Source organism: Anguilla rostrata, chromosome 9, assembly GCF_018555375.3.
Source record: "Anguilla rostrata isolate EN2019 chromosome 9, ASM1855537v3, whole genome shotgun sequence".
Lineage (NCBI taxonomy): Eukaryota > Metazoa > Chordata > Actinopteri > Anguilliformes > Anguillidae > Anguilla > Anguilla rostrata.
Genome location: NC_057941.1, coordinates 17,533,789 through 17,547,410, shown reverse-complemented (window position 1 = coordinate 17,547,410; position 13,622 = coordinate 17,533,789). Strand labels below are relative to the sequence as shown.

The following is a 13,622-nucleotide window of genomic DNA, read 5'->3' as shown; positions in this document are numbered from 1 at the left end:
TTCTTTGTGTTGACATTGTTTTGTTTTAATTGTATTTCTGAATATACAGTTAAAAGTATGTTTTTTTTAAACATCATTTGGTTAATATTTTTGCTTTTCTGAGAGGAAGGGTCTTCTCCCAAAAAATCCTGCAATTCTGAGGATCCAGACAGATTGTAAAAATGATCTGTGGCAGGTGTCAATGTTCTCAGTGTTACTCAGCTATCTCCCGTATCGGGTTACTTCCATATAATGCAATCATAGCCATAAAAATATACATATTCTTTATGGCTGTAATTACATTTTATTACATTGTGTGCTTCAGCCTTTACCCATGCGTGATGGAAGTGCACAGTCCATTCCGAAACATTTTCACATTTAAAGGAAGCTCATTCTAAATGTACTGATGGAAAAAAATGTGGAAAAACTGGTTTTCCAGACAGATTCAGATGATGCAATTTGATTTGGGTAGGCTGTCTCAGCTGACGTACTCTCAGTCACTCTCATTCTATTGTTCCTGTTTCATAAACAGAAGTACCCACAAGTTTTATGTTCCACGATGGGGAAAGCAAAATCATGTGACAGTTTTTGAGGAACCAGAATAAAAACTGGGGGAGGGACAAATATAGTATTTTCCTTCGGTTCCAGCTGAATGTGCATGACTCATGGTTTCAGGTTTCATTGGGGGAGGGGGATAAGTATCCTACTGGACATAAAGAGCATTCATCATATTGAGATATTCTTTCTTGACATATCACTTACATGCACCAGGCTCTATCATGATAAAAGTAGTTATCCACAATACATTTGCCTAATCTTCTCGTATTTTCCAGAGAGAAGGAACGTCTTCTTTCTCTCTGACCAATCCCAACTTTGGGATAATCATAATAGGTCTTTTGCCCAAAGTGTGTTTGCTGTGTAAATATTGTGATAAAAATAGAAAGTACAGGGTGAAAACAGACCATTCAGCCTATATCAGCTTGTCATTTCCCTGTGACCTAGAGTGAACCTCACCATGTAGGATTTGGGTTTCATTGTTAAAGGTACCAGGGTCTTCAGCCCAGTACAACTACAATTACCAAAATGTATTCCATAAAAATACATCTTTGCAAGAGGAAATACTTCGGAATATCTTCGTGTCAAAATACATTTCCAACTGGGAACTCTGGATTCAGAAAAAAATGATTACATTTGTTTTTTAAGTTTACCTTTCCTGAATTCAGTGCTCAGAAGACAAAATGTATATTCCTTGGAGCGATGCACCACCCACCGCAGCCCACACAATCTAGTCCCCTGCCCACCCCCCACCACTGGAAATTTTATGTTGCTTCAATTGATGTTCACAATGGCTTCCCTGGCTCCAGCCTGCATCTATTTACTATAAACTAACTAAGGAAAACAGGACAGATTTTCTGGGTCAACCATCTGGCTGCCAACAGTTAGCCTGTCTATAAAAATAGTTCACAATGATCGTATGACATAGGTCTGTTTTCCTAAGTTGTCTTGTTAGACATGCAGCCCTTCTTAGCACATATTCTATAGATATGCTGTATATACATTTTTTTAATGCAATAATATATATATTTTTTTAAATACCAAAGGTTTTTTTGACTGCCAAAAAAAATATTATACATGCACAATGCTGCATTTATACTTAATTAGAATCTACTGTATACGCCCTATTATTCTGTTGGATTAACATCATAGCACAGCAAAGGACCAAACAGTGTTGGTGAAGAAAAGGCTACTTGTTAAGTGTTATGGTGGAATGAAAACCACAGAAGGAAAAAAATAGCCCGGTCAGACAGTTTGTTAAAACTTCTTTACATAAATACATTCAATTACAAGGGGGACCAAAAAGCAGTAGTACAATTCAAGTTTTGAACATCTGTGACAGGCCCCGTCCTCTGTCGTAGTAACAGAAAAAGAGGAAGAGGCTAGTGCAAGAGCAGGTCCCAGGAGATGGAAAGAAAGTACTTGTTTGATGTATTGCTGGGAGGACCTGTGTTACCAAGATACACATGAGCTTTTGGTGACCCATGGATGTACTGCACCTGGGAATACAGAGCAAGCAGATGCATTACACAACATGATTACTGTTTAGTTGTTAGGATATAGACACTAAATATGCCAGGAAGAGTAGAAATGTCCCAGTACACAACAGGATGCTTTTGCAAGGTTGTGTGATGTATATGTGAGTTATAACACAAGAATCTAATGGCTACTGACAAGCCCAGACTAGCCAAAGTTCTGGTACCCACTTAAATTCACAAAGGAAAGTCCGTTCAAGGACAATAAAGGATCCAACAACAATGCTTTATTCTGTTCTCATTTTTATAATCGAGGATACATGGAACAATTTAGGTGAAGCTTCATCCATTTGTTGCTCTGCAGACAAAACATGGAATAGCAATGCAAGCAAAGGTGTAAGAGATCCCAAGTAGCATGAATATAGGCCTGTATGAAAGGTTAATTTACAATACAAACTGTACAACGTGACCGGTTACTTTGATCCTTTATTGAAAAAGTACGATTTCATTTTAGAGTAGTTTTAGAATATTTCCCAGCCTGTATTTTTGAATATTGAAAGTGCTCCTTGTGCCTTTTCCGCTATAATTTTTACTAAATTCAGATGCTCATGCAAACGGTCCTCTACGTCACACCTCCCTGGCTTCTGATTGATTTAGTTGTTAAGAGCAGATGGCTAACCAAAATTCTACCAGTAGAATCAGGACAGATGGCTCCAGACTATGTCCATTCATGACCAACTGACATGTCAGACCAGGAGAAAATCAGATGTCTGGTCACATGCAGTCATTGAGGTCTGTGTTACAGAGGCATGATGGACAAATGTGTCATCTAAGCATGATATGCAGATGTGTTACAAATGTGTTGCCTGGGTATAATAGACAGGTGTGTTATAACGGAAACTTGGTGGGTAGGTACAACTCGTCACACAGGCATGCATAACAGACGGACAGCGGATAGGTATGTGGTATAGTTGGGCTGTGGTAAGGATGTACAGTACCTGCTACACTCATGTTTAGTCTCTGCTTGGTGTGCTGCTGTCCTGAGTCTTCTGTTCTGCCTTCTCAGACTGGCAAAGGAAACAGAAGTAAGAACGTGACTAGCAGAACCAGTACAGTTAATCTCAGTGGGACAGCCGAGTCAACAAGAATGGTTGATTTGGGGGATTTAAAACCAGGAGACCAAACGGTCTTGGACAGGCCAGGTGATACTGATGGTTGCTACCACAGTTATCCATGCATCTGTAGCACAGATATTTTCCAGTGCCTAACCTTTTCCTTCCCCTGCTTAGTAGTGGCTTTGCCCTTCCAGAGAGCCTCCATGGCAACATATCCCTGCAGAGCGGATTCGTACACTCTGTCTCCTGTCACCTGAAATTCAGTGAGAGAAAGGCATGAAAAGAAAAAGGGAGAGTGGTAAAGAGCAGTGTTTCCCACCAGTATCAACAGCAGAGGCACGGCACCTTTGCTGAATTCACAAACCCCTCCACAAGCAGAGAAAAATCTAGAAAACCTCAGACTGAGATCTCCGGGGACGGGGGAAAAAGGCATGGTGGCGATATTCAACAAAATTGGCATTGTGAAGTCATGTTTTCATCAGATCAGGTGTAGGTGACATGAATACCCGCTCCACTAAATATTTTTCTGGCGGAACCCCTGAAGACTTGGCTCACTTCCCAGAGAAATTTTCACCTGAAAATTTTTTTAGAACAAGCTGGATACAACCAAACTTTACATACCTAAACTACAGACGTGCTGTGTTGATATGTTGTTGGCAAGGGAAAAGAGCTATGTTTACACTCAAAACAAACCAGAGGATGCAGACACAGGAAGCAGAGTATATTCCTTATTTAACCCATATCAATGATAGGGTTATACTTCAAAACATGACAGTGACTTATCTCTGACCTTTAATGCTGATCTATGACAAAAATGCTTTCTTCCCAGGGGGGCAGGGGTAGCAGTATGTTCTATATGCAAATCTATATGAAAAAGCTCTGGTTCTAGAATATTCCATTCAAACTCTTCTGCACAAGGTCACCAGATCTATCACCTTAGCAACTGAGGCAGCCTGCTGAGGGTAGTACATGGAGGTTGCCAGAGTCATCAGGCCAGTGGGGTAGATTAGCTTCTTAATCCTGGAGCCTGAGGACCATACAGACTCAGTTAGCAGACCAGTTACCATAGAAAGGCTGTGAACACAACATGGAAGCCACAAACAAAGACCAGAGTGCAAAAGGCACAAGTTTCCATACACACTGTTGAACACACTGGTGAAATTAGAGCAGGGGCATCAAAAATGTTATGGTAATGTAAAATACACTGTCCAACATCTATTGGCACCTTTCAATACAGCCAGCGCCACTAAAATGTATTATTAAATTTAAATTTACTATTAAAATTTAAAAAGAGAATAAGGGTCCATGACAGGAATGGGGGACAAGTATGACCAAAGAAAAAGGGGCTTGGCTGCTAAAGTCGTTAATATAATTAGAATGGAATAAGTTTGTGCCATGTCACCTCTCGCAAGAAAGAGCCCCAGGATGCCTGCAAATCCAATGACACCAACCCGGGGGTAGAATTCAGGAGGAGGATCTTTCAGACAGCCATAGCAATCTGAAAGGGCAGACCAAAGGAATCATACTCAGTTTTGCTTCTGTATGAGTTCTGTAAATGCGTGCGCTTTATACACAGAGCACTTCCTTCTGTGTTGCAAAGTCTCAGTGCTGGCATGTCACCAGATGCAAGCCTGTCTCACCTTTACCAAACTGGATGGAGCTCTCAACTTTGGGCTTTACATCTCTGTAGACACCCTGTGACCAATGGGAAAAAACAAACACAGAACAGCTGAATATGCAGGAACACTTTTTATGAGCACTGCACAGACTGAGCTTCTACAGATAGGACTATGTAATGCAAGTCACATTACATAATCTTAGAGTTTTGACCTGGGTTAAGCAGTTAGCTAACACAAACACATCTGGCTCAACAGCAAGCTAGCTACTCGGGAACTCTTGATAAGTACATGCAAGCTATTTCATTTTCACTTCACTCATTTGACTACAGTGGAGGAGTGATGCATTTCTTCATTCTTTGTTAATTCCATATAATATAATGCTATTTCAGATACTGAATATTATAAATAGGGTTTGAATAAAACCAAAAAATTGAAACAGAATACCCAATATATTATGATTACAGTGATGTGTGAGTAGGTGCACCAAAATATTTTTGAAATGGTGCAAAAAAATTGCCTCGCCTATAATCAACAGTATCCTGAAAACAGCACAGAGAACAGCTGAATTAACAATTTTGTCGAATAATACAGCAACCCAGAGAGCAGATGGGATGATTACAATATGCCGAACACTGTTTAATGTGTTTCAGAGGTGCTGAGGGTGCAGAGGTGCAACATTTTGCATGGTGAACTCATCTTCAAGTACAACAGGAAGTGGCAAACAACACAAAGAACAGAAAACAAAACAGAGAACCGAAAAAGCATGGTGTCTGTGCAACTGCATGGAAATAACACAGAAGCAAACATGCAGACTTGTTCTGAGAATGACACAAGCCGAAGGTACTAACTGTTCAAGTTCCTATTTTAATCAAGGAATGTGTTCTGAGAACTGAAAACACTGACTTCTTTAAACTTTTAGCGGAAGTCTTTGTGAACTGTGACTATCTCTTTTGAAGTCTGTTTCAGTGTGTTACTAGTCTTATTTTTAATATAGCTAACAGGTTTAGCTGCATGTTATATATAAATTAGAACTGAACATAAGGCCCTGTAATTTGACCTGGATGGGGTCCTACAAAATAAATACACTGTCTGTATGGCTGTTAAGATAAGTTATCAACATATTGTACGACTACAATTTTACAACTTAGATTCACTTAGCTGATAGGATAGGGTTAAAAATTGACAACTTGTAAAAAAAAAAAAAAAAATTAAATTTTTTTTTTTTTTTTAAACTTGTGATCATTAAAAAAAAATATCACGGACACATTACAGTCCTGAGAAAAGCTGCAGTAGAGCAGAAGCATGAGATAACAACCTACAGGCACCAATATGTTTTTTTCCAGCTTTATCTTATGTCTGACAGAGCAGACAAATTGTGAAATGGATAAGCAACCGCGTGCTTATTCAACACTTGAGTTAATCTACAACTTTCCACATAACAAAGGGGTTTAGACCTCAACTTAAATCTCCCTCCACTCCTCCACAGAGCTGCTTGATACTTAACGTTTCCTCTAATGCAGCAACTGGTAGCTATGGATCTGACGGACTGAAAATTTCAGGTACAGAGTGCATTGGTGAAAAGATTATTCAGAGTACTCACAGGACCATCGATCTCATAAATGAAAAAACCATTTGTCAAAGGCAGTTGCAGGCTCTAACTGACCAGGAGAGTTCAGTCTGAGGCTTTCAATATTTGGGTGACAGCTGCAACCAATCACAGCCAGGCCACAGGTGTCACTAGCAATGTCAGGATTCAACCCCAGAAAGCAGGGCACATCACAACACTGAAAAGCAGTGTTTTAGCAGGAAACACCACTCAACAGCACCCTCAAACCAAGATCACTAAGATTGCCAAGATTATAATTGTGTTTTTTTAATTTAATTATATTAATATTGTAAAGAAAACCTCAACTGTAGAAAACTGAATTGAAAAAGGAGAGAATGATACATAAAGATCTATCTCATTTGGCCATTGTTTGAAATTGCTTACTTTTTTAATTTGTGCTTTAAAAGGCTGTGGCTTTTCCTTATAAACACAACAGAGCAATGCACTGTGGGATTCCTCTCTGACTCAAAAGTTACCCTTTTGAAGGGGTAGCTGACTGTTCTTGGCATCCATAGGTATAGTCTTAATGAACCCAAGGTATTCAGATGAATGTAAATCAGGGGTGCACAACTCCGGTCCTGGAGGGCCGATCCGTGTGCTGGTTTTTGTTCCAACCGATTACCATTTCTTACAGCTCTATAAACTGCACTGCTTCATTCCTGTACTTGAGCACAGTACAATCTCTAGGATACACTTGTAGTCTGCGGCTGTAGCTGGTGCTTATACACGTCAGATCAAGATATGATTGGGCTAATTAAATAAATGTTGGCAAATGTCTGCACAAAATCCTGAAATGGATTAGCCCATGTTGTCTACCCCTGATGTAAATACATTCATATATATCAATGGCCATGAAATCCTAAAGCTTGGAATCAAAGAACATATAAGAAAAGGCTACAGCCTCTTTAAAAGAAAACAGAACCAACTGACAGAAATTAATCTTCCATTGTCTGCATTTTGAGTTCTTTTGTTTCTACAGGAGGTCCCCTTTAAAGCAAATCATTGCCTTTCCTCTGAATCCCTCAAGAGAATGAAGTACCTGATATTTCTGTGCAACAGCAAGGCCAGTTTGCTGAAAGGGAACAAGAAGAGTGGCGTAATCCAAAAGAACATGCAGTGATGGAAGCAAAGAGCGCAGAAGCATTAGAATCAAATCGTTGCGAAAAGCAGACCAACATTTCCCATTCACAGAGTAGAAACAGTCTCTGATAGCTGTTAATGTAGAAATAGTTCATGCTAACCATTTAAGGTGTTCAGTTATGCTTACTGTTAACAGGAACACCACAGGATTTCTTTGCAGGAAAACACAGGAAATGTTTACTGTTGACTTGAAAACAGTAAATAGTAACCATTTACTGTAAAGCTCAGATTTGTTTTCACGGCAACAGTGGGCACTTAAAGCAGGGGTGCACAACAAGGACCGATCCCCTTAAGGACTTTTTTTTTGCCAACTTCTGCTCTTAATTATTTAATTTGCTCAATCATGTATTGATCTGACATTTTCATAAGCACCAGCCACAGCCACAATCCTAAAGATTTTACTGTGCTGAAGTATAGGAGTGAACCAGTATAGTTCATAGAGGTGTCAGAAAACTAAAATTTGGTAATTGGTGAGAACAAACACAAGCACTCCAGGACCGGAGTTGTGGACCCCTGGGCTCCGGCATAGAGCAACGTAAGCTGAAGCTGTATAGATGCGGAGAGAAATTTGGAGGCCATTCTCTGGAGAAACTACCACAACGGAATGTTTCAGAATGTGCTGATACGGTGCAGTTGACAGTAGGTTTCTGTGGTTGAGTGTACCTCGCACCAGGTGGTGTACGGCTCAGCAGTTTTCCTCAGCAGGGCCACGCTCTGCTCCAACTGCCCTGCCTCCGGCTCCACGTACCTGAACTTCTGCTGTGGTGTGGTGTAGAGGGACAGCTGCAACATAAACCATGTGATCAGGCCCAAAAACAGTTAGGATGACACTGGCGGTCACTCGGTCTAATGTCATGCCAGTCTGCGGAAGAGATGGCGGTGTGCTACCTCATCAATTTTCATGGTGGTGTCATTTTTTTCTTCGCTGGCAGCAAACACTGTCCCAGACATCAGACCCAGAGCTCCCGGTCCAGCTGTCAGCCCTGCCACCTGCAGGCACAGAAAACCAGAGTGACCATAAAAATTGTGTCCCAACACAGGATCAACAGAATGACACGACCAGACTCACAGAATGTTCAGTTTAAGTTACATTACATTGTAACTTATTTGGTTATGCCTTGTAAACTGAGAATGACATCAGCAAGTAAAGATTTATTTTATGATGCCCATGTTAATTATTTAATCATGTACCCCTGGAGAAATGTACATTCTGGAACTACAGGAACAAGACCCAGGGACATTCAGTGAGAACAGAATGATTACTACACTATGAATGTGTGTGTTTTTCTGTGTTTCTCTTCTAAGCCAAAATAGCATAGGAACCGAACTCTTTCAGCATTTAAACTGTAAGCATACTTGGGCACCAAAGCTGATTTAAAGTAGCAGAGTAAAGCTCAATCTCTCAAGCAATCCATCCCAAATGCTCTAAAATTGTTGTGCACTGTAAAAGTAAAGTTGTAAAACTGATAGTACAACATTAAGAAACATTTGACATCTCAGAAAGCAGTGTAGTGAACCAAGGTGAGCTGACTGATTAAATGTTAATAGGTAATACAGAAAGAAGCAACACGTTGTTTTAAGTGGAATTTATTGAAAACATTAATATCAAACTGTATCTGAACTAAAACAATCCTCTTCTGTGAATGAGAGCACAGCAGTACTCAAATAAGGTGAAAAAACAACTGCTTAAAAAAAAAATCTTTACTGCACCACAATCAAAATACAATATTTAAACCACCACCTGGATCCTTAAGTGTGTGTAGGCAGAATTCCACTGAAACTGAGGACACCAAGAGTGAAGTAAGACCATTAATGTTCGACCTCTGTGTTTGCCATGTTTTCTCATCAGCATTACTGCACTACATGGCACTTCTTACATGTGCCAATTATGCCATGCGCCCAGAGGGAGTGCCCTGCTGATGTAGGCGACACCCACTTCTTGCCTAGGCCCATCCTAGGGTGCAGCTCGCATCTCGTCTTTTAGTGATAACAGCAACAAAAAAAAAAAGACACACTGACTTGTCACCATCGTTACTTTGAGAGCGTAATTTCCCTGCTGATATGATACCCCTCCTCCTACTTAGCCTAGCGAAAGCATTTTCATCTATTCAATCCAGCTCATCCAAATTCAGTATGGGGATTCCATGAATACAGTACTAGGGAATGAAGCCGAAAGACTAGGCCTAATTGAAAGGAATGAAAATGCCAACGAGCTTTGATTGATTCTCGTGGCTTTAAACGTTCTTTTATCTGATCCAAGAAAAAAATGAACTTTCAGGTAATGAATTCTGGTAACAATTTTGGTAGCCTATATAGCCTATTAAATAGCAACATGTACTTTTATATTTCGACTCAAATTTTCATCCATTTTCAGCAGCTGATTTATGAGACTTTCTCAAGCTGATATGTTTTGAGGACATGGATTAGTTTATGTTACCTGTAATGTTAGTTGTTTAACACGACCTTTAAGTCTAATAGTAATGACAAATCGGTATTACTGCAAATAAAACTGGCGAAAAAACATCCACATAAGTAGGCAAAACTAAACAGATAATTAACAGCAGTGTAACACAGCAGGCCAACGCACAGCAGAACACTTTCGCGCTTGTAATGTACTGTAAATGCTATTGAGCTATTTATGGAATGTATTGTGTGGCCGACCCCCTTTTATTCAGGCCCAGCTGCAATTGCATTTCTGGCTATGCCACTGTTTTGAGCCCAGTCATTGTTATGCCTGGATCATTTCTGAACCCAGTAAATTTCATAAAGGGGCATCTTGGAGATTTAGGGACAGTATAAAACATTTTGGCTTGTTCTACGGGCTACAGTTCACAACTTTGAGTGAAAAACCCACATAATTTTGCATAATGTATTTTAAATAGTCATTAATTCCCACGGCTTCTCTTATCACTGTTATGCTGATGATACACAACTGTTCTTTCCTTTCCCTCCCTCTGCCATACAGGTCAATGAAAGAATATCTACCTGCCTGGCTGGCTGACATCTCAACATGGATGACCAGGCATCATCTGAAGCTCAACCTCAAAAAGACCAAGCTGCTGTTCATCCCTTACAAGACCTCCCTATGATGGGAGCTCTCAATCACGTCGATGGCACCACAGTGACTGCCTCTCCCTCTTCAAATTAGGTTCAAAGTCCTGACCCTCGCCTTCACTGCAGCCAACAGGACAGCCGCCGCCTACCTACAGGACATGATTCAATCCAACACGCCAGCTCTACCACTCCGCTCTGCTACAGCAGGGTGACTCGCACTCTCTGCCATCATGGTGAATAGTTCTTGCTTGTGCCTACCACATAGCTTCTCCACCCTAGCTCCCCAGTGGTGGAACAAACTCCCTGTTCCTCTACAAACCACTCAATAATTGCCCGTCTTCTGCCATGGTCTGAAGACGCATCTAAGTATCACTACTCTGCTTGGCACTCCCAATCTAGAATTGCTCTTATTGTATCCTTCTGATTTGTTCCTGTAGCCCTTTCATGTTACACTTGTACCTCCATCCAACATTTATATTGCACCTGTATTATCTTGATTTTGTAGCTTGTTCTCCTGCCTCCTATTTTAATGTACCATAACTTTTTGACCTGGCCTATGCTTACCGTGGGAACTGGACTTAATGTGTTCATGGCTACGAATAACGGTTACATAATGAGTATTGTACCTTATCTGACCTGTGTTTTGTAATTGTTCCAATAACCATCGGTATGCAATTGTTGTACGTCGCTTTGAATAAAAGCGTCTGCCAAATAAATGTAATGTAAATAAATTGTGAAAAAATCAAACTTTTTCATTACTGAAGCCAAATTGTTTGAGGAGCAGTCACTTTTCAAGACACAAAATCTCAGCCTTTAAGTAGCCACAATGAGGCAAGCAGCCTACACTTCAGACTACGTTTTGAGACACCATCAAATACCCGGAACTGCATCTCCATCTGTTGACAAAATACCAAACTGACATAAATTCTTTAAGCACACATCATGTCCTGTCACGAGTCAGCGAGAAGCATTTGGCTGACGTTTTACAATCACCCCAATGAGTAAAAGCCGGGACACCGAAATATAAACATTTAGATGTGGGAATCTGGGGTTGACATTTCGTATTAGGTTAACCCCAATATAGCTCATATTTTAGCAGGAAATTGGCTACGTCCTAGTCGACTAGAAAACTTTCCACGTTTCAGTTGAACACAGACGGCCTTTCACCAACCTTTCATCATTACCAAGTGCTTACAGGTTTTACGGTCTTTCGCCAGTTTTCGAAGGCACTTCTTTAGCTACACGAGATTTTTTGACTTGAGAGAAATTTCCATTACACAAGCTAATCGTCAACAGGTTTTTTCATTATTATCAGCAGTCTTGTGGTAATTATAATACAATATTGTAAATTAATGTAACCTCAGTCGTCCATAAATCCGGTCATAACGCAATATATCTCGTCGGGCTGCGTCAAATGACGTTCTGCAACATCCTGCCATTTCAATTTATTACAGGCTATGTAGAAAACGCAGAGACCACAATTCACTACTTAGTCTAGAATAAGTATAATACATATGGTAAACGAACCCAGTATAACCAGGCTTCACGGCGATCGCCTGTCAACTGGCAACACGCTGCCACTTGTCCTTAAAAGCCCTCTAGCTAGCGAAACCGAATATCACGAAATGTCCAGCCTTTCAACTAACGTGCTTCTCATTCAGCGTCCTAGCCCAGCTACTTCTTACACCGAGTGATCATGGTTAGAATTACAATTACTAAACCGTGGCCCGTGACTACAGGATACGCAAAATGTATCGATAGCTACATTTAAAAAATGGTGGTAATGTCAAGTTTTTCTTCTCACCTTGTACATCTTTGGAGGTGCCTAAGTTCCGTCTACGGCACGAGAGATCGGACACACTTCATGTAAGGGTATGGCGCCGTAGATCTGCCAAGGCGAGCTCTGATAGCCTTCTGTTTTAACACCGTCATGTAGCCTACTATCAAACCACTCTTAAAAAGGACTCCGATTTATTTATTAGCATTTTCGGATTTCTTTGAAATTGATTAGTAGATTACATAATAGACTACCTTTTAGAAAAAGCGAACTAACATAGAGTGATTTCTCAATTTAGTCAAAAAGCATCTTGTTTTAGTGATGTTGAGACTAGGCCTATTATTAAGCATAAGCAGGAACTTTAATTTGAGGAATGGAAAATAGGCTACAATTTTCCTAAATATGACAGAAAACCAAACTATAGTTATGCCTAAAATAGTTTGAGTTTAAATTAATTTTGTAGATTCGTGTGCAGCACATTTTGAGTAGAAAATGGTCTAAAATAGAAAGTTCAGAAGGCAATTAGACATTTCACAAACACTATAGTTACCTGCTCCAGCATCAACTTATTCCCAAGATGTTTTTCTTTTCCAAGGCTGCGAATGTGTTAAAAATACATTTAAAAAAACACGTGCAAAATAGACATTTACGTTCCCATTTTATTTCAAGTTTTTAATTGCATTTTTGTCTCTAATTCAATAACACCCATCGGCATAAATCTGATATGGGAAAAAAGCAGTAGCTTTCTAGAAATATATTTAATCATGTTGGACTACTAGGTTGCCTAGTAATAGCCGAGTAGATATAATCGATTAGTAATTTATGTTCACCATACCTTGGGTTGACAAGAGGCTGCACGGATGTTTAAAAGTGGTTAACTATGAAAGAATATCGTTGCCCAGCATGTCATAATATCGTAACCCAACCATCCCAGTTTAGATTTCCGATGGCTTCTGGTGTTCCTTAGCAACCTTTCCATAACTGCCAACACAAGTTTCAAGAGTGTCAGATCACTCGTAGGCTAGCTGGTAGTAGCCTAGGCTAAAATTGTATGTCCCTTGCATATATTAAACATAACGGATCCTCAATGAAGACATGCATTTAATAAGCTTGGCAACATGGAACGTGGATGTAGGTGAGAAACGCCAGGTAGCCAACGCCACTCCTTGTTAAGAAAATCCTACAGTAAACTATAGCCACATGAGTTCTGAAATATGTCAAGCAGGTTAGCTACACACACAGTAGGTTATCTGTATCTGGCCGTCGTAGACAAGGCTACATTAAACATAAATATGTCTATGC

General features: G+C 40.0%; 1 protein-coding gene across 4 annotated transcripts; it reads right to left on the bottom strand.

Annotated features, from left to right (window-relative positions):
- Positions 1–1,786: 1,786 nt before the first annotated feature.
- Positions 1,787–13,619, bottom strand: apooa (apolipoprotein O, a). Of its 4 annotated transcripts, none has more exons than XM_064350734.1 (11): positions 13,561–13,619; positions 12,871–12,916; positions 8,378–8,479; positions 8,153–8,272; positions 7,389–7,421; positions 4,765–4,819; positions 4,527–4,622; positions 4,060–4,151; positions 3,279–3,377; positions 3,008–3,076; positions 1,787–2,033 (listed from the first exon to the last, which is right to left on the bottom strand). In XM_064350734.1, exons 2-10 carry the CDS (start codon positions 12,880–12,882, stop codon positions 3,023–3,025), a joined length of 663 nt encoding a protein of 220 aa, XP_064206804.1. In that variant the 5' UTR covers positions 12,883–12,916; positions 13,561–13,619; the 3' UTR covers positions 1,787–2,033; positions 3,008–3,022. The 4 variants fall into 4 exon arrangements, with proteins under 4 accessions (XP_064206804.1, XP_064206803.1, XP_064206805.1 ...); XM_064350733.1 differs by lacking the exon at positions 13,561–13,619 and adding an exon at positions 13,156–13,295; XM_064350735.1 differs by lacking the exons at positions 12,871–12,916; positions 13,561–13,619 and adding an exon at positions 12,348–12,490.
- Between the last annotated feature and the right edge of the window lie 3 nt (positions 13,620–13,622).

Bases quoted from the DNA above. Each gene is read 5' to 3' on its own strand.
- apooa (XM_064350734.1), bottom strand. The intron at 4,623-4,764 runs GTGAGACAGGCT...CTGCCCTTTCAG, and splicing joins CTCCATCCAGTTTGGTAAAG to ATTGCTATGGCTGTCTGAAA. The intron at 3,077-3,278 runs GTTAGGCACTGG...TTCCTTTGCCAG, and splicing joins CTAAGCAGGGGAAGGAAAAG to TCTGAGAAGGCAGAACAGAA.